The 21,576-nt window shown below is 43.7% G+C and overlaps 2 protein-coding genes across 2 annotated transcripts in view; both read left to right on the top strand.

The window, feature by feature from the left end:
• The window catches only part of KCNQ3 (potassium voltage-gated channel subfamily Q member 3), a 55,587-nt gene extending 44,261 nt beyond the window's left edge, over positions 1 to 11,326 (top strand). The window contains exons 13-15 of the mRNA XM_006021992.2: positions 531 to 629; positions 1,485 to 1,569; positions 3,163 to 11,326. Of these exons, the coding sequence (XP_006022054.1) occupies positions 531 to 629; positions 1,485 to 1,569; positions 3,163 to 3,897 (919 nt within the window). The 3' untranslated portion in view covers positions 3,898 to 11,326. The remainder of the gene's footprint in view (positions 1 to 530; positions 630 to 1,484; positions 1,570 to 3,162) is intronic.
• Positions 4,118 to 21,576, top strand: part of HHLA1 (HERV-H LTR-associating 1) — a 65,942-nt gene continuing 48,483 nt past the window's right edge. Inside the window, exon 1 of the mRNA XM_006021991.1 lies at positions 4,118 to 4,145. Coding sequence (XP_006022053.1) covers positions 4,118 to 4,145 — 28 coding nt within the window. The remainder of the gene's footprint in view (positions 4,146 to 21,576) is intronic.

Genomic DNA, 21,576 nt, shown 5'->3' with positions numbered 1-21,576 from the left:
CTGCCACTACTCCCCCGCCACCAAATTTGTGGACCTAGGAGGAGCCCTTCGGACTGGATCACACAGGTCCTGGGGTTGGAGGTGGAGCAGTGCTGTGCTGGACAATTCAGAATCAGTCAAGAAGCTGTGCAGGAACGCAGGAACAAATGTGGTTCCTTCACACAATAATTCAACTTTCCAGGTGCCTTTGAAAGAAGGTTAGCACAAAGCAATAACCAGTTTATCATCCTTCAGAAACAGAAATGTGGCATTGTCTCCTTTGAAAAGAAAAAGAAGCAAATTGTTCTGATAATTGCACGTGAAGAGAGTATTGTCTAGAAATTATGGTAAGGAAGTGGGACTCTCAGTGTTGCCATTTTCTTGCTGTGTAACCAGGCACAAACATGTCATTCCTAGTCTGGTGCCTTCACGCTCCATCATCGTACTCGTATAATATTGTTTGCTGCAGAGATAAGTTGTCGATCTCATTTCTTGTAAGTATATATAGACCTTATGCACTTGTGTCATGTCCCCCTCCTCTCTTTTTCCAGAGTAGATATGATTTTTACACCTGGACCACCATCTACTCCCAAGCATAAGAAATCCCAAAAAGGAGGAGCTTTTTCTTACCCTTCACAACAGTCTCCCAGGTAAAATTATTTTACTTAATGTTTCTCATAAACTGCAACAGAAATAATATGTCCATGTACCCTAAAAACTTTACTTCGTTCACATAGCCAGTGTGCTACCACATTAACTGATAAATGCCAAATTTCCTTTACTTCCCATTTTACCTCATTTCTCTACACGAGTCATCCTATTCTGTTACCCTTGTGTCAGACCTTCAAATACTTGTACGTGCCATCATAACCTCCTCAGCAGTTATTTAACAACCTTCTCTTCCCCTCATTTAGCCATTGTCTGATGAAGTTCAGAGTCTTTGGGCTGCAAACTTTTGGCTGATTTAAATTGCATATTAATTAAACATTTGTTTAATTTAAATTCCCAGAGCTGGATAGCAAAACAAGGGTCTGATGTATTATGATAAACAGCTACTGTTTTATACAGATGGACAGAAAACTGTGTTTCCATCCCACAGAAATGTTCAAGAATTCAAAATTTTTCCCACCTCGAGTAAGGCCACCAAAAACTTGAAAACTGCCCAAAATCAAAATTAAAAAACAATAAAACCTGTCTAGGTTAATCGAAGTATTTTATTTTAGTTTTGATTTTTTTTTTTTAATAATTAAGTTTTGATCCAAAAAGTCATTTCAGGCAGGAAAAGCAGAAATGTTAATTTTGAAATTGTCCATACAAGATGTTTGGACTGTCATTTATGTGTGTGCAGTGCCTTGCACCATCACATTTTGGCCCATTACTGGGATTCAAAGAAGTTACCACAATAAAACAGTAATCATTTTGCAATTAAACTTTGCTCCTATAATGTTATACAAATGTAATAAAATGGAACATAAAATACTAATGGAACTGTTGATTCTTTTTAGAAATGATCCATATGTAGCCAAAGCATCCACAGTAGATACTGAAGACCAAAGCATGATGGGCAAATTTGTTAAAGTTGAAAGACGGGTAAGTATTTTCAAGATAGAGGGACGTTCATGTTAATTTTCCGTTAATTTGTTCAATTCACTGATTATTGTGTATTTTGCAAACGAATTACTGCATCTTCCTCTCATTTAGCAGGATGGGCATGCGCCATGAATTTTCAGTACAGATTTGCAGCATCCCCAAAGTCCAATTGTGTTCATATCTGTGTGTTCGTTGCTTGGAGACTATCCCAGCACTGGCTGCAGTGGCTGTGGTTGATGCTTGTTTTGCTGCATCAAATATATAAAAGGATGCACTTGATGAGTGCAAATTGTGACAATCTGTCTGCCTATAATTCAGTTGTCTGTGCAAATTGCAGTACATGCACTTCTAAATATATATGTTTGGGTGCACATAAGATGGAGAAGTTGGGTTTATGGCTCCGTTTGGTTAAGTTGTGGGGCTTGGTTTTACATCAGCAGTTAATTTTGTGGATGTCGAAGTGTGGATGTACAGATAGCTTTCACAAAGATGGAAGTCATGGCTGAGACATAGCCATGACTTGGCAGGAGCTACTAAAGTGAGTTAGAGAATATTTCATCAGCTGTGGCTAAATCAGTCTGTAGCCTTTCTGTCATGGTCACCAACAACGGCTACGCTGGCCTTAGTGATGAAGACCCTAGGCTGTTCTGGGAATTGGACTGAAGCTTCCAAATGGCCATACATCATAATAGCTTTTGATCTTTGAACACTAATCATAGACTCATAGAAAAGTTGGGCCCTGTTTGGCAACCAGCAAAGCCCAGAAGCATGGGAAATACTAAACCCCCTCCATTTTGCTCTGCAGCCTGGGGCCAGCAAGCATAACTCTAAACATCACACCCTCTTACAGGACGGCCAGAACTCCCCTTTCTGTATCCCCTCCATAATCTCATCCCAGCCCTTTAATCTTCTTTCATAAGCCAGTTGTGGAGCTCTGCTTCAGTCTCTTGCTGCTGAGTGTGGTCACCTCCAATATTCACCTGCTTTAGACTGTGGGGCTCTTCTTATTCTCTCCTGGGACGGGGCTTCTGGCCGTCTAACTGTTGTGCTTTACATCACTACTCCAGTCACTGGGGGCTGGTCTTGACCTATGAAACTAGAACAGGTGTCATCCTCACTTTTCTCCACAAACTAGATCTGGACCATAGGCTTCCTTACAGGCCAGATCCAGAGGTGGTGGGAGCATGGGGTTAACACCACCGTCGCCCCGCTACCACTGACACGTATCCCCCAACAGGGCTAAAAACCCTGAATTTTGGCATTAGGACCTGCCCAAAAATTCCCACCCCCCTTGGAATCCCTGCAGGCTACACAGCAAACCCATATATTTATCACCCTTGAACCAGAAGAAAACACACAAAAGAGGAAAATGGCTATTTTCTTCCAGCTCATATAGTGAAATAAAACAAGGTCAAGTTAAAGCTGAGACACTCTTTGCAACAAAGGACCTGAGGAAACACCCCATAGTTCTCTTGCTTTTGTGATAGATTACGAGTGGTGGGAAAATATATTGTAGAGATAACTGCTGTCTGTCATACCGAATCCCCAGCTGCAGATCACTTCCAGTCGCTCACTGGTATTGGTGTTTTTCAGGTTCACGACATGGGGAAGAAACTGGATTTTCTAGTAGACATGCACATGCATCATATGGAGCAGCTGCAAGTCCAGGTCACTGAGTTAACGCCATTGAAAGAGGCCATCTCTCCAGCAGAGAAGAAAGAGGAAAACAGATATTCTGAATTGAAAAGCATCCTTTACAAATACACTGAGCCTTGCACTCAAGAAACTCCTTATACTTTCCACCAGGTTCCAGTAAACAAAGTCAGCCCGTATGGTTTCTTAGCACAGGATCCGATGAATTATTCGCGGTCTTTGTCATTACGGGGACAGAACTCTGGGAGATCGCAAGCCACCCCCTCTTCAACGTCACATGCAGAGAGGCCAACAGTTTTGCCTATACTCACATTGATGGACTCCCAGGTTAGCTACCCGTCCCCAGGAGACCAGCAGAGCCCCTACTCAGATAGGATTTCTCCGAGGCAGAAAAGGAGCTTGACAAGAGACAGTGACACCCCGTTATCCCTTCTCTCAGTCAACCATGAAGAGCTCGAACGGTCACCAAGCGGCTTCAGTATCTCCCAAGACAAAGACGACTTCCTTTTTGGTCCAAATGGGGGATCAGCATGGATGCGAGAGAAACGCTATCTAGCCGAGGGCGAGACGGACACAGATACTGACCCTTTTACACCAAGTGGCTCCATGCCTCTGTCTTCAACAGGGGATGGGATTTCAGATTCAATATGGACCCCTTCAAACAAGCCGGTTTAAGAGAGGGGAGGGGTCACTGGTCGACTTCTCCGTGTAATGTAAACACACTTTGTACATCTCACCTACTATACACCCAAAGCTTACTTGTTCAAAGCACCAATGGCTGCATAAGATGCATGTGATATTAGTGGTAGTCATTCTGCACCATTTCATACAATTTACTAATGCAGTTTTTTTCATGCTACCAAAACTAAAGAGTTTAGTTTTGAGCATGGTTTGCATGACGTTACCCTATATAAATGGTACAGGTAAGTTCTTCTCTGATACATATCTATCTGATGTTCTTCAATATAATGATGGTCAGATCAATGACAGGTGAGATGTGATGGTTCAAGCTACTTTTTATAAACAGAGCAACAAAGTAAAAATCGTTTCAGGAGCAAAGTTCCTTTGTGAGAAGGAAAAATCTAAATTGTCTTCTCTCTGGCACCACCGTTATTTCCAATGCTAGTGAATCATTTTCCACCCAAATTAGACAAAAGCATCTGCAATTTCAAGTAGGGGAAAGTTGGAATCAAAATTTGTGATCTCTATTACATGATTTCTCCTGTCACCTCTAATGCCAATCTTACTGTATCAAATACAGTGTAAAATAGAAATGAGGGGTAAAATTTGTGATTTTCAAAACCACTTGGGGGAACTAGATACCTGTTTCTTTAATACCACATATCAACATAAATCCTCTTGACTACTACTTGGAAATCTCCGCCACAAGTTATATAATTGCCACCAGTGTGAGTATAATCAATCTTATTTTATAGCAAATTGTTTGCTAATTCTATTTATTTGTAATGAAACCAAACTTCCCACTGACATTGATAAAAAAAACCAAACAAGTGATCATGTAGGGGACTCCTGGGTTCTGTTCTTAGTTCTTTTACTAACTCGTTTGATGTTACGCAAGTCACGTATCGGTGCCTCAGTTTCCCAATCTGTAAAATGGGAATTATACTTCCCTACCTCACATGGGGGTTGTGAGGCTCAATTCACTTATGTTTCATACAGCGCGTTGAGAGCCTCAGATGAAAGGCACATTAGGAATGCAAGTGTTGCTATGCGGTGCTGTCCGGTGGGACTTCTACCTGCAGGGTGTTGGCAGGACACAGCCTAGTAGTCCTAGCGCAAACGGAGCCATCTAAATAAATGTACGTCAGACATACTTCAGGCCAGGTTTGTGGACCCAGCCCAGATCAATACAGATGAACCTCCGTTTCACAGCCATCTTAGATAACTCTGCTGGGCACTGTAGTTTCTTGCAAGGGAAGTGGGGAAAAAATCCTTCCCACAAACCCACAGGGCAGCAATGGAGCTGCTTTTTCAAGCCTGTTTCGTTCTGATGGATGGGATCACCTCTACAAAAGGTAGGAGTATCCCTACAGATAACCTAGACCTGGTCTACCCAAACACACCTACCCTGCAGGGGTACAAGATCTCCTAAAAAACCAAGATCCAAATGGCAAAGGGTTTGTGAACCCCAAATACAGCTGCTCACCCTCCCTGTGTTTTGCCCTTCCTCCTCATGTTCCAGAGCTATGCATGCTCCACGACTTGAAACACAAGGGCAATAGCAGCAGGAGGTGCTCCTGTGGTAGCTAGGTATGTTGAGTTTGGAGAAAAGAAGACAGTGAGGACGCAGTAGCAGTTTTCAAATGTTTGAAAGGCTGCCATAAAGAAGAACAAATATTGTCCCTTGCCACAGAAGTCAGGACAGGAGTGAATGGGTTTCATCTGCAGCAAAACACTTGTGTGAAAATTAAATGGAAAGATTTTCATCTATGTCCATGATTAATACTATTGAACTGGTTTGCAGATGTATAGAATTATTTACAGTAGAAACACACCAGGTTTTCTCGATGTTCAAAGTACATGGATTTCAATTTGGGTTGTGAATGCTCAACTTTTCTGAAAACCAGGCCACATGTTTAGAGAACTGAGCAACCAAAAACTGAGGCAAGCGTATGGAAAATTTGCGTCTGAATGTCTCCACTGACTGCAGATGGTGAAATGCACCTCTGTGTCCCCTCCTTTTTCCCACCCCCACCCCAACCTCATCCTTCTGCATTGAAGTGCAGGCTTTAAAAGCTACAGTTCAGCTCTAAGCTTGTATGGTAACATAATGTGACAAGTTTTCCAGTATTAACTCTAGATAAATATTTTGAAAGTTACTATTTTTTTCAAGTTACGGTATTCTTTAAAAAATAGATTGTGAAATAGTGTATAGTATGCTCAGAAAAAACCAGGGGAGGAAATAAAATAAACACTATTATTTTAATGGTACATTATATGAAGGACACACAAAAAGTCAGGGTAATTGTTTGATTCAGCCAGTACTAGATAACTGTATAAAAATGCAGCCATAAAGACTGGGGTGAAAAATGACTGATTATCCCACAATGTCTGTACTTAATAGCTGAATTGCCTTAAAGTGAACATTTACTACTGGGCTGTGAGCACGGATTTGCCACAAGTAGCATCAGGGAATTTCAGTGATTCAAAAGTGAAAACAATGGATAGGATCAGAATTGGGAGCTATCCTACTACACTGACACAATGAAATATTGAATGATGTGCTTCAGGTCAAATGAGGTTGGGCTGCTTTTCTTAATTGTTTTATGTCAATTATATATAAATATCAGCAGGGCACAACTGCTGGGATCCCCTACAGTCCGCAGAACTGACACTGCTGTCTTACATAGAAGAGCAAGGAAAAGCCCAAGTTCTGTGTCATGGGGAACGGTGAGCTCATTTTAGTGTTTATGTTGTCTAAGGGTAGAGAAAGACATTACAATTGCCTCATTTTCAAATGATCCTGGTATAATCTTCCTAGTATAAAATGACTATGTAACTGTTAAATTCGCTGCTCCTATAGTGATACAAGGGTAGCAGAACAGCTGCAACTTTAACCCAGTTTCATCCAGGATTGAAATTCCAGCCATGTAGCTCACTTGTGACCCTGCCATCGCATGCAGGTGTAACCGTTCCATCCATTGCTCCCTCCAGAGCAGCAACTAATTTTTCCTTTTCAAAGTGGCTGGAAGTCATGTCTCCCTATAGCATAGGATGCCACAATAACCTGACACAGATCACTCCTCCCTTTGGAGAAGTCATCTATGAAGACGCTCTTTGCATACAGCAGCAGCTGGGTTGAGAGTGTGGCTACATCCCTGCTGCTTTTGCATCCTCAACATGCATCTCCCTGCACTCAGCCCCCCAAGAAGGCCTGAATCAAACCTGAGGGTTGATCACATCATTGCAGATATTTTAAAATAGCAGTTTTGTAGAACACGCGTCAAAATAAGAATGAGTCAGTCAGTCAGGAGAAGGATGCCATATGGGGCCTGACAACATTATGATAGCATAATTCCCAAATTAAATAGGACCATTTACTCTGAAAACAACATTCTACCCCATCCTTAGACCCTTGCTTGATCTTTAGCCAAGCAAATTCCTGTTGAAGTTGATGGGAATTTGCCTGAGCAAAACCTAAGGAAAATTTGGATAAGGAGCTCAGGAATTGGCCAAGATGTCGTCCTGTTATATTTTAGACTGCACAACTATCACCCAATTCTTTCAGGATACTGTGAACAGGAAATAGAAGATAGTGACCTAATAATTTAAGAAGAAATACAGTGGTTTTGTCAGTTGAACCAGAAATCTGGTTATTTATTCATTGGGCATAATAACCCTGGTTATTTATTCATTACTTTTTCCCCTCTGAGAAGATGTGTAGCCAGCCTTTCTGTATTTTCCATGTGTTTCCATATGGGACTGAACAAAGATCCCAAAGCCATGCATGCTCAAACATTCAAACTTGCATCTTGGGACCATCTGAATATTAAGGCAACTTCAAAGTAGGCTGCAGAAAAACTTCACTACCATGGCCCAGCTTCTGAGAGGTCAGTGGGGACCTACTTTACTATCAGTGGGAGTTAAGTAACTAAATACCTTGGACCTACATGGATCTACATGCTTGCTGACTATTATCTAGTATGTACCTTTTGAGCCAGATCCTGTATGGGTATAAATCAGCATCTTTCCATCAAACTGGGCCCACTCTGGTTTACACGGGTGGAGGAGTTGGCCTTGTGAATCACAGCATCCTCCAAAAATGTGCCTCCAAGTACTACATATAAAGTCTGACTTTCTTTTTTATAGATGGTCATTTTTGTGTGTTCCCTGGGGCATTAACGATCTACCTGATTGCTGTGTGTATGTTAGCAGTGTGTATATGTAAACATGGAAATCCATATGGAGCCTATACAAGGAAAGGAATTTGGGAATCTGCTTCAAAGGCCTGTGAAAATTTAGACTGACATATTGTTTACTAATTAATTATATCATTAGACACAGGGCGCAGATCCACATTGGACCTACATTTAAGCATGCCAGAGCCTAAAACCTAGGGGTGCCTATACATGTGCTCATGGGTGCGTTGGGGGGGGCGTTGGAGCAGTTCCCAGAGAGCCACTCCAATTAAAATGATGCAGTGTCACGTGTATTAAGCCATTAGACATTTTAAAATAGCCACAGGATGGTTTAACTGAAGCTAAAAGTTAAAGCACCCCAGTGGCCATTTTTAAACCCATGGGGACTTATACACATGACGCTGCAGTGACGCTAGAGCGTTCTAATTAGAACACGGAGCAGACTCGATTAATTGAGTCTGCCCCGACGTGTTCTAATAAGAATGCATCAGAGCACGTGTGTAGGCACCCTGTAAGCCTTGGCATGAAAAGCAATCACTTTGACCACGTTTAGGCACCCCATACAGTCAAGGCAAAGGGTCTGGCACTTCCGTTGATTGAGAAAGTCAGAGAGGCCCTGAGAAGTCAGACACAGCCAGAGAAACAAGAAAGTAGGTTTCAAATCCCACCCAGGCTGAGGCAAACCTAAAACCCAGGCCTGCCTCTTCCTGTGACTGCTCTGCCCACTAGACGATGGGGCAAGAGATTTGAATGCTGCCACAATCATCGCAGTTGAGTTGAGTTCAGCACTGTTGATGCAAATTAAGTGTGTGGAGAATGCCTAATAGATCAAGTATTACCAGGGCCTCCTTAGCATCAATCTGGTTCACAACAGGAGTTGCTCAAGCTGGATCATTTCTGGGCAGGCTCAGGTAGTAGACAACCTGGGAACTCGGCATCCAAAATGGAAGCATTACTAGTCTATAGGCACCTACTGGGTTCATCACCAGTGGAACTGGGTCAAACTGCATTGCTTCTAGTGACTTTAGGGGCTGAAAACCCACCTAGGTCCTGTTTAGGCGCCTCTGAGATCAATCTGGATGGCAGCCAAGCTTGTATTCCTTTGACTATAATCAAACGAAACTAATAGCTGCAATTTGTGCACTTAAGAAAGTGACCTGGTATTTGGGCAAAATGAAATAAAGATTATTAGCCTGTTTTAACACAATACTTTGGAAGTCAGGATCTGTATTGTACAAATGGTTTGCTGCATGCGCCGGGAAGCATGGTTCAGCATTTCATCTGACGGCAACGTCTAGGTCAACGTTAATTTTTATAGTAGGAGTGAGGTGGATTTATACCATCTCGCATTAGCACATGGCATTTCAGTGCTAGCAATTACAGTAAGGGCAGACCTTCCTAATGTCTGGGGTGACACTGACTCTTTGTTTACACATCATTAACCTTTAAATAGGATGAAATCATTGTTAATCTGCTTAATTTTAAAAGGATTAAATTAACTTGACATAGGATGAATGCACTCTTTGCTGACTTAACAACTGCTGGAGATCAACCATGTATTTCAGGGCTGGAAAATACATCTTGTGATGTGAATGGCATCCTAGCCCTCTCATAATTAGCAAGTACTTAGGCATTTATTCTTTGGTCCCTAAAGTCAGTGGCAAATCTTATATTGATTTTTTTTTATTTAACTGGGAGCAAAGGCAGGTCCTAACCTTTTTAAAATTTTTTTTTTAAATATGTATATGTGGATATATTTGGATTCATTCCAGAAATGATCATTCCAAAATGCAAATGATCAGCTCACTTTTTTGTATTAGTTATGTTTTTATACTGATTCTTTCTGTGTAACAAGTCAAGCGCATGTATAGGTTTTGGGAAAGGCTAGTCTATGTTTACATTGTGTGGCTCTCCTCTCAGCTTTATTTTATACCCTCTGATTTTTCTCTACATTAAAACTGAAGGTGTTTCATTATTGCAGATGCAGATGTCAAGCGCAAGTGTCCAGTTTTATCTAACCCGGTTGTATGGTCCATTTACAGAATTGTTCCTTTAAGAAAAATCTATTGAAACAATGAGTGTTGTCTGGTCTTGTGCTTGGTCCTGCAGTGGCTTGGCATGTACAATTCCTAGAGAAGTTAGTAGGAATTTAGCATGTGAAAGGACTCCAGGATCTCTCCCTAAAACACCTTTGGTTTACGTGTGCTTTGCTCTTGTCTAGACCTTTGCTGCACTGTTTAAGAGGGAATGGTTGGAACGTTCTGTTGCTGCAAACTGCTCTGTTCTTCGTCCTTCTCTTGGTCCAGGACCCTGCAAGCTAATTTGTGCCTGGACCTGTATGAACCCTGACTTGGGTTTCATCTACTTGCGGATCGCTTTGCAGGGTCAGTGCCTACAGCTGTCAGGCAGTGCAAATTAAGGAGCAAATTCAGCCTTCTTTGCAGCTCCACTGATAACTTGTGGAGTTGTACCCGCTATACCAGATCTGATTTGCTCTTGCAATTGCAGCAAGTAACTAAATAACCAGATCTCGTGTCCTTACACACCGCACACTCCCACTGACTTGACGTGGAGTTTCAAGCGTGGAAGGGATGTGGGTATCACCTCAACAGTCGCTAATGACTTCAGAGTGGTCTCAGTTTTCAGGAGCCCGACATAAGGCACCTTGGAGGGGCTTGATTTTGAGAGGATGGGTGTGCAGCACTTCTAAAAATCAGACCCTTTTAAAGGAGTCTTTCATTGGGTGTCTCAAAGAAACATGAGGATCCTGCCAGCTCCAATCACATTTGAAAATGTAGGCTGTAGAGCCTGATCCTCACCGGTCAGCTTTTAACTGTTTCCACTGCCATTAAGTGAAGCAAAACAGTGGAAGTGGGAGCCTATTTCCATCTTAAGGGTAGGTTACGACTTGAGGTTATATAGCCAACTGCGTTTTGTTTTCTAGTTTAGGCATTTGGTTATTACTAGTATTTGTGCCTTGCTCACTGAAATTTTCTCCATGCTACAAGGATGCTTTTCAGATTCTGGCTGACAAGGGAACACAACTTTTCTACAAGTGGCCTTTAGTGCTCTTTATAATATTATTTATTGTAATTTTTAAACTGTACCTGTAATTTATATTCTGGCACTGTCCAATATTTGAACAACTTTAATATGTTTATTTCAATATATTATGCAAACAATACTTCTTAACTGATTTTTTTATGTTCTGTCTTTAAAAACTGCACCACTTATTAATAAATAGAAATTTCAATTATGACGTGGAAGGAGTTTCATTTCATCATATAGTCTGGTTCATATGGGTGCAGAGCTGATGGGTATGGGCCTGGTTCTGCCCCCAACGAAGTCAGTAGCAGAAATAATGCTGACTTCATCCGTGTGGCATTGAACAGAGAACAAATAATGGATTTTATCCTGCTGCATTGATATACAAGTTTCTTGCTCATCCATGTAGTTTCCTTTGGTTCATTGTTATGTTTCTTTAATGGTAAGATTGAAGAAGGGTGTGTTAGGAATTAAAGTGTGTTAAATTAATGGAGTGTTAGGAATTAAAATGAGAAAACCATACATGCAAATAGAGGTATGAATCTCCTAAAATATAGTCAAATTGCACAAAATCACATAAGTAAAGCCCCTGGAGGCCTCACATTGAATTGCTATGGATGTGTTTTGTAAGGAAGGCATTTATCCCCAGGTTACAGCAAGTCAAAGGCATGGACCTGGAAATCAGACTTCCTGGGCTCTGTTCCTAATTCTCCCACAGACTCGAAGTGTGGTCTGGGATAAATCACTTAATCCGGTCTACATAATTAGTCTCACTCGCAAAATTAGCAGAATGCCACATGCCCACGTCACAGCAGTGTTGTGAGGCTTCACGAATGATTTTGGAAGTATTTGCTGCCCTCAGAGGAAAAGCAAAATAGCTGCACAGAGTGATTTTGTTGCTAATTTGCCTAAAGTTCGGCCTGATGTTTGATTCATTTTGTTGTTACCTTTGAGTTCAAGCTTTTTCATGCATTTTTTTTAAAATCAGTTTTAATTACCATTCATGCTTGGGTTGGGCTTGGTGAGGGTGTGATTTGGTTTTGCTCTTTGCATATAACTGGCTGGTTAGGAAATGTTCATGTTTCACTGAGTAACTTAGAGAGCTTTCACTAGGTATGCCTCCTGCCGTGTTTGTTCCCGAACACTGGAACCAGTTTTCCCAGAGATCAGGCTGGTTACCATTGGGAAGACCTGGCTTTTTACTTTCATTGACAAAAAAAAAGTTATTAGCAAGGAGCATCACTTGACAAGGCATCAGCGCCTCTCAAATGCCTATTGAGTACTGTAATTTCAGACAGAGTCGAGAGGTTGAATCATTTGTTTTAATAAGGCTTATAAAGAAAACTACGTAAAACCTCTTCTCCTGGAAAATTGACGACCGGTGTCTCATCTCTTGAGAGACCGAAGTAGCTAAGGTCAATGAGGGAAAAGAGACAGAAGAACCAGTAGAAATACCACGGGCATTTCTGTGACTTCACCTGCCACAGGAGCTCTGGCAACCAACAGACTGTTCAAACTTGAAAAGTAGCATTAAAATCTACCTTGATTGTTTTGCAAACAATATGCGGGCTCTCATTCGGATCTCACGTATACACCGGTGTGTAAATCAGGAGTCATTCATCCAGCAAAGAAGCTATCCCAGTATTAAATCAATTTAAGTGATATCAGGCTCAAACTACCACTCGGTGAATTTTTCAAGGGTTTTTTAAATGAAACTGCAAGTCCTTTGGAACTGTTTTAATCATTTCTTTTAGATTAGATGTTCCACAGAGAACTCTAGCTCTCACCCCATACTAATACATGCATTTTATTTCACTTCCTGGATTTCTTTCCAGACGAGTGCAATACTGTATTGAATACATTAAACCCTTTGCATAGAATCTGCTGACATTACCGTGACTTGCTGAGCAACCGTATCAGTGCAGAAAGCAGCATGAAGTGAAAAGAGACATGTGCAGCAGATTCCACTGCAGGGACTTGCAGACAATGGCAGGGATCCCATTTAAATGGAAATGTCACAGCTGCAGTAGTGAGTTATCAATCTATTGGTCACCTGCGCTGGAGCCCTGCACCTTTTCCCAGGCCATGATCCATATACATATGCTTGCCCAGTCAGCAGATTTTACTAGAGGCATTGGAGTGCTGCCAGGGTGAATGTGGTCCATCTAGCTGAAAAACAGTTCTGGCAAGGAATAAAACTCAGATTCACAGAGAGGTAGGGCTGAAAAGAACCTACAGAGGCATTTAGGCCAACCCCCTGTTCAAGAAAGGGGTATCCGTATCTGAATCAAGAAGCTGAGGAGCTCATATTCTGGGTTTGGAGAGATCCAGAAAGCCTCTCACTACTAATAGTTCTCCCTATGCTTCTGCCCAAACACCATCAAGGAAGCTGTCCAAGGTGTGGAACTGCATGAGGAGTTAATCTCTTCCCAGTTTCTCAGAAGCAGAAGCAATTGGACATGCTGGGCCCACCTACACGTTTATTAATTCACAGTGGTTACTGCACATTTAATTTAGCATGTGTATAATCAAGTACTAAATACATGCATAGCAACCAGAGTTACTGCACAGTAGCACCAACAAATAGCTTTTTAATGACACTACTGAGCAATAGCCTAATTTCATAGATTTCAAAGACATCAGGGCTGGAAGGGACCTCGGAAGATCAGAGTTCAGCCCCCTGGCCCAGGGGCAGGAAGTCAGCTGGGGTCACAGGATCCCAGCAAGATAGACATCCAAATGTCTCTTGAAGGCATTCAAAGTGGGTGCTTGAACCGCCTCTGGCGGCAGTCTATTCCAGACCTTGGGGGCTCGAACAGTAAAGAAGTTCTTCCGTATGTCCAGCCTGAAACGGTCACGGAGCAGTTTGTGACCATTCGACCTTGTCATCCCTTGGGGCGCTCCGGTGAACAGATGTTCCCCCAGATCCTGGTGAGCACCCCTGATAAACTTATAGGCAGCCACCAGATCACCCCTGAGCCTGAGCTTTTCCAGGCTGAAGAGTCCCATAGCTCTCAGCCTGTCATCGTAGGGTCTGTTTTCCTGCCCTCTGATCATGCACATGGCTCTTCTCTGCCCTCTTTCCAGCCTCTCCACGTCCTTTTTGAATTGTGGAGCCCAAAACAATGCAGTACTCCAGCTGCGGCCTCACCAAAGCCAAGTACAACGGGAGAATGACATCCCAGGATTTGCTTGAGAAGCATCTATGGATGCAAGCCAGCGTTTTGCTCACTTTACTAGTCACAGCATCACATTGAAAGCTCATGTTCATCTTGTGGTTAATCATGACCCCCAAGTCCCTTTCTTCCGTAGTGCTAGCTAGCGTAGCACTGCCGAGCCTATAAGCATGCTGCAGGTTTTTCCTCCCAACGTGGAGAACCTTGCATTTTTCAGTGTTAAACACCAGCAGGTTCTTGTCTGCCCATTTCCTGAGCCTGTCAAGGTCAGCTTGGATTGCCCTCCTGTCCTCAGGTGTGGATGCTTTACCCCAAAGTTTGGTGTCATTGGTGAACTTGGCCAGTCCGCTTCTGATACCAAAGTCCACATCATTAATGAAGATGTTTAATAGTATAGGCCCCAGGACAGAGCCTTGGGGGACCCCACTGGTCACAGGGCACCACGACGATTGACTTCCGTCACCCACCACCCTCTGGATCCGACCACGGAGTCAGTTCCCCAGCCAATGGACTGTGGTGAAGCCGAGGCCGCAGTTGGCCAGTTTTGCTAAGAGGTGATCATGGGATACCAGATCAAAGCCTTTTTTAAAGTCAAGATATACGACATCAATCTCTTCCCCCTTGTCCAGGTGATATGTCACCTGGTCGTAGAAGGAAATGAGGTTGGTCAAGCAAGATCTACCCGCAACAAACCCGTGCTGGCTGTCCCTCAGGATGTTGCCATCAGCCAGTCTGTTAAGAATGGTCTCTTTGATAATCTTTTCTAAGACCTTCCCTGGGACAGAGGTCAGGGTGATGTGCCTGTAGTTTGCCGGATGCACTTTCCTCCCTTTCTTGAAGATTGGCACCACATTGGCCTTCTTCCAATCTTCGGTCACTTCACCAGAGCACCAGGAGTTCTCGAAGATCCGTGCCAGGGGCTGAGCTATGACGCTTGCCAGCTCCTTGAGTATCCTGGGGTGGAAACTGTCAGGGCAGCTGACTTGAAGGTGTCCAGCCTCTCAAGGTGTTCCTTCATGAGGTCAGCATTGATGGAGGGTAAGGAATCACCCTCACCCAGGTGCTCCTGTCCTGTAATGGGCAGGAGCACCCCTTGGCACTGGTGAAAAACTGATGCGAAGTATCCATTTAGCAAGTTGGCTTTTTCCTGGACATCGGTTGTCAGTTGTCCCATCTGGTTTAGCAGGGGTCTGATATTGCCCTTGCTTTTCCTCTGGCTCCCGACATATCGATTAATATGGTGCAGTAGCATATTAGCACTGTCTGTGCTGTGATGCGCTACTGCACTGTGTTATTAGGCTATTGTGCATTAAACTTCTCGTGTCGATTAGGCTACAGTGCATTAAGCATCTCGTGTAGACATGCCAACCGATCTTCCCATGACTGCCCGGACTGTTTGATCTTCTGCTCTGCTCTCAGTCTCGTGGACATTCACAACAAGGTTGAACACAGCACTAAATAAGTATTATTGAAGGGATGAGGGGTCAAAACCTTTACCGGAACAAAAGCTTGATTACTAGGACTTTTCCTTTTGTAATGACTACCTAGGACTTTATGGATTTTCCATCTTCTAATCTCTATACTCCCTTGAAACATAGAGGCGGCAAATATTAGAGAGTAAGCTAACTAATATCATATGGGCTCATACTGATGTACAGCCGAAATGCTACACTGAATAGTCTGTGCTAAAGTAAAGGAAGAAAACAGATTAGAATCCAGGTGCTACATTCATCCCATAAAGTCACCCCATAAATTCAGTCCCCTGAATTTGCAACTGCATTGTGCAAGATGGAAAAAGTCATTTGGGGGTTAATACTAAAGCCAATGTGATCAACCCACATTTCTGAAGCAGTTTTATCTTACTAATGATTATAGAGAGGCATATCCCAGTAAATATCCTAATACTCAAAACCGCACGTTCCTTCTGAGACTGTCTGAAAACGATGTCCCACAGGCATCTCTACATAGCCTGCTGACCACCTTAGGAAAAAATTTTGATCCAGTCATCTGAGCAGCCTCGCGTGTCTCTCAGGAGAACCATATTTTCTGTTGTTGCAGTCCTCCATTGGTGAGGGGGTGTGCGCGTGCGTGTGTGCACATGTGCGCTCATGTGCGTGTGCTTGTGTCTTCCCTAGAGTCATTGTCAGGCTTTTCTGAGAGCAAACCAATTCTCTGTTCCTTACCTTCCTCACTTCCATGTGCCTTCTTCATAGCTAGCGCAATGGGAGGCTCTTTTCCAGTGTCCTATGATGTGGTGCAGAATCCTGACCTGCAGAGGTACGTGATTCAGATGATGTGGATTAAAAAAAAAAACTGAGAAGCAAACTGTCCTTGTTTTCCATACCAAGGAGAGTTTTTGCCAACAAGTATGGAAGAAATGGTTTATAAGTCATTCTCACTTCAATGGCTACAGCTCCATGCCTTGCAGCGGCATGCAGTTTTGATCAACTTCCACAGTGCGTGTGGGGTTTTTGTCCCATCCCCTTCCCCTGCTGCTGGGCCTTTTACCTTCTTGACCCTGTCAGCCATGGTGAAAAGAAAGGATAACTGTTAGACGTTTGGAGAAAAAAATAGTATAATTGTAAGTAATAATATTATTTAGTATTATTTGATATAGTAAGTCATGTTCTATATTTATATGCCACCTACAAAATAATGTGTGTGCGCGCGTGCATGCACACACACGTTATGTAGCTTATTTTTACCAGAAGCATTAAAATTAAATGAATAGATGAACTTTTCAGACCTTTTCAGGAGGCTTTGTACAGTTCTGGGTAAAGATTTAATTGGAACAGAATAAAGGAGGACTGTTATAAAAAACATTGGCGATGCACGTGGAGAGGGTGCACGCAGGTGCATGTGCACCCCCTGAGATCGGCCGTGCAGCCCCTGGAAGTGCCAGCCGTGAAACCAGAACTGCCAGCAGAAGTGCCAGCAGTCAACCATCAGGCACTGGGGGAACCCCCCGTCAGTGATCTAGTGCCCCCCAGACTCGGGAGGCACCAGTCGTCCAAGATAAAAAAGGCATTCCTTTTTTAGAGAAAAATATATTATTTAAAAACCTCAGGTCTAAATTATTGTAAAATATATACAGACTTAGAAGCAATCATGAAGAGGTAACATTACTACATCCTACTTTTTAAGAAACAAAATATACTTTTATGTCCTTGGTAACTTTCTAAATCAAGAGGTATAAAGAGTTGTTACTGCATTTATGTAAAATCATGTATTTCTACAGAAAATTATGCATTTATGTAGTTATGCAATTCTAAATTTATAGTCTAAATTCAATTCTAATTAAAGTCTTGACAGAGAAATAAAAAGCTAAGATGTATAAATTGGATCATAAGTAGTAGAGAAATACATGCTCTTAATGAAGCTGCTATATTCCTAAACATCTATTAAATAATTGCACAAAGTCCTAATGAGAGCGGACTAGAGGAGAAGTGTGTTATATACACTTGTGTACTTAGAAGGGAAAATGTATGTTTTGTGTAATTTGTACATTGCTATAAAAAGTCTATTTAAAAATAGTAGAAAGTCTGAGTAATAGTAATAAAGGGACTGTTAAAACATATCTGTAATCATGCATATTAGAGAAAAAAACATTTTTATACAGTTAGTATTCTAATATAATAAAAGCCATAGCACTTCCATCTGTGTGTCTGTCTGTTTGTAATGCTCTGGGCCAGCTGCACATGCGCTACCCACAGGGGGTGGCGATTGGCCCAGAGCATTAGGGACAGACAGACACAGATAGGAGGAGGGGGAGGCAGTTGGGGGCCAAGCGAGGCCACAGGGGGCAGGGCATGCAACTGCAGGATGTGTGACCAAGCCCTCCCCCTACGGCCGTGACTCCAGCCCCCCTGCCCACTGCCCTTGGCGGCAGCTGCATGCCCCGCGGCCACATGTCCCACCCCCCACAGCTGTGGTCAAGGGATGTGGGGCGCATGGTTGTGGAGGGCAGGGCAGGGCAAGGCCACGGTGGGGCAAGGCATGTGGCAGCAGGGGATGTGCAGCGTGTGGCCATGCGGCATGTGGTCACAGGCAAGGGGGGCAGGAACGGGGGGTGCATGGCTGTGTGGGTGGGGGCATGGCATGCGGCTGTGCAGGGGGGTCTGGCACATGGCAGGGCCTGGTGCACTGCTGCAGGATGCCACGCGGGAAGCAGGCATAGGGCGTGTGCCCTGCCATACGGCAGTGTGCTACAGCTACCATGGCCACTTTCCACGTTATGCCCTGCGGCCACGCACAGTCCCCCCGCACACCTCATGCCACACCCTGGGGCCACTCCTTGCGGTATGTGGCTGTGGCCAGAGGGTGCTCCCTGCACCGTGGCTGCTCCCCATCCCACACCCCATGACCAAGTGCCACCCTCCCTATGCAGCCGCACGTCCTGCCCCTCCACGCGCCCTGCGCCACACTCCGAGGCCACTCCCTGTGCCATGCAGCTGGCAAGCACTCCCCACACTGTAGCCACTCACCGCAGCATGCCCCTGCAGCTACATGCCACCCCCCATGTGTCACACTCCCCTGTGTGCCTTGCGCCATACCCCAGGGCCACTCCCTGCACCACATGCCTGCAGTTGGCAGGCACTCCCCACACTGTGGCCATGCCCCACAGCCACATGCCCACCCCCCCATGCACCCATACACCACACCCTCCCACACACCCTGTATCACACCTTAGGGCCACTCCCCATGCCATGCAGCACTTGAGCATAATCTGCACCATGGCCGCTCACTGTGCTATGCCCTGGGGCCGTATGCTACCCCACCCCTGTGCACGTGCACGCCACCCCTCCTTGCACATGGAGCAGCCAGGAATGGGGTGGAGCAGGGCTGGTCCCAGAGCGGAGGTGGGAGGGGGCGGAGTGTAGATGGACCTGAAGCAGTGGTGGGAGGGTGCGGGGCCAGACCCTGGTCTCCGTCCTTGCCCCCCGTCATTCATGACATGCATTTTGCTAGTATTTCTAAAGAAAGTCTATTAAACAACTGCACAATTCTGCAAAGTGTTGGTGAGAGAAAACATGACTTAGACAATGCAGCTTAGAAGGGAAAAAACACACCAAGATCCAAAAGTTTCCCTCCTGAATTACTTAAACATGCAATCAAACCAACTTTTATATGACATTATTATGAACCAACTCAAGTGTGCTTTCAAATTATTTTTACTTTATTTTATATAGACAAGTAGGTAGCCATGTTAGTCTGAAGTCAGGCAGAAGGCAGGGCAGAGGGGTACCTTATATTTTAAGTAAATATGTTATAACTCATAAATTGAGTTTTAATTGATAATTAAATTAATAATTACATTGGTCTATAAACTGTCACTCTGCCCTGTCTTCATATTGTTTTGTAGGTAAGTCGCTCACACAAAAGGCTGTAAGCTGTGTTTGTTAGCTTGTAACACTGAACTATAGAGGGATGATGCCGTGTTTAAACTGTTCCAAATGCCTAAGGGAAAGGAGACTGAGGACTTCACACCCTCTTAGTCAAATTTAGATCTGGAATAGATTTTAGGAAAATATTCCAGTAAGTCAGTAGAAAAGATTGCTCAGGGAAGTTGTGTTATGTCCTTCACTGGAGGTCTGAAGAAGAGACAGTTTAGAGATCACACATCCTGCATTTAGGAGTGACCAGTTGACCCGCAAGGTTCCTTCCAACCATGTGATTCCCTGATTCCTCACACACAGACCAACAGCAGCAATATTCACCCATATTCCTCATCCTCTTCCCATAGTCACATAAGCACCCATTCAATCCAAAATCGATGATATTGCATTAATAAGGTTTGGCTTTATTACATGCTTCATGAATTTGAAAAGAAGATGTACAGGGGTGGATCCTGGTGCTCTGTTTGTGGGGAGGGAAGAGAGTGTGATCCCTTTTTCTTGCTACTGGCCCTTTCTTAGGAGCATGGGACATGAAGCATAGACGTACTCCTCTGGAAACAGAGACATTGCCCTCATTAAGACACAGATGAAGCCTAAAAGGTATACTCCTGAGAAAGCTGAACAGAGCTTGGAGTGAGAACACAGCCATGCTCCTAATAACGCTCCCTGTGTCAAAGTCCTCGCCGAACAATACCGCGCTCCGGCCATTAGCTGAGCATCACTCTACAGCAGGGCAGAGCTAAAATGGCAAAGTTAAGAGATGAAACAGGGCATGAGGTATCTCCTGCTGAAAGTCAAATTATCTTCCCATCCGGACATCAAACGATTTGGAATGGATCCCAGAACACGCATTTTTTTTCTCTGTTATGCTAGTCTTTGTCAGTTAGTATAGTGGGCACTTTCATCCTCATCTGCTTTGATGAGCTATTGGACAAGGCTCAACAGCAATAAAATCTGTGGGGTTAAGTCTAATCCTGTCAAGAAAAGGCGCTTCCAAATTATCCAGGCTGCCACAGTTCATGACAGTTGACAAGAAGACCTTTTATTATATAGGTGACTTACCTGGGTAATGGGTCTGAACTCTTCGGCTGTAATGAAACGTCATTGAAAAATGCTGTTCCAAAGCCAAACCATGCAACAGAGAGAGAGAGAAATGCACAGCAAACTTCGTGGCCTTGTGTGTGTGATACTGGCCTGGGATTTGGATGACTGATCTAAATCCCAAGTCTCTGCTCTTCTTGAATCAGAGCAGAATTTTTTACTCAGATCAGTCTGAATCAGGCAGAGCAAGGTCTGGAGAAACACCCCTCCGCACACAACTGTTCTTCCCCAAGGGCGTATCTATACTACATCTTTATCGTGCCAGGCAGCCATGCCTTCAAACAAGATCCATGCCTCCTCTTCAGCCAGAACCAGTGTGGCTACACTCAAGAGGTTTGGACTAGACTGCCGCTGGAGGCGGTTCAAGCACCCACTTTGAACGCCTTCAAGACACATTTGGATGCTTATCTTGCTGGGATCCTATGACCCCAGCTGACTTCCTGCCTATGGGGCAGGGGGCTGGACTTGATGATCCTCTAGGGTCCTTTCCAGCCCCAATGTCTATGAAATCTATGAAAGAGGTGCTGGGTAAGGCTAATTAGCACTAGTGAATTTGCTGAGTATCCCTTAGGTTTCTATTTGGCCAAGTGAAATGCCACATCTGAACATCTCTGAACTCTGGATCTGTATCCAAACCCAAGTCCTGACTTTATCTCTAATAGCTGTCATAGCAGGAAATGTTTCAGACAGCTTGTTCAACTGAAGTATACCTAATTTATTACTTATCTTCTTACACACGTGTTTATATGCAAGGTG

Source organism: Alligator sinensis, unplaced genomic scaffold (assembly GCF_000455745.1).
Source record: "Alligator sinensis unplaced genomic scaffold, ASM45574v1 scaffold651_1, whole genome shotgun sequence".
Taxonomy (NCBI): Eukaryota; Metazoa; Chordata; order Crocodylia; family Alligatoridae; genus Alligator; species Alligator sinensis.
Note: the sequence above shows the minus strand (reverse complement) of the source record. Positions and strands in the feature narration are given on the sequence as shown.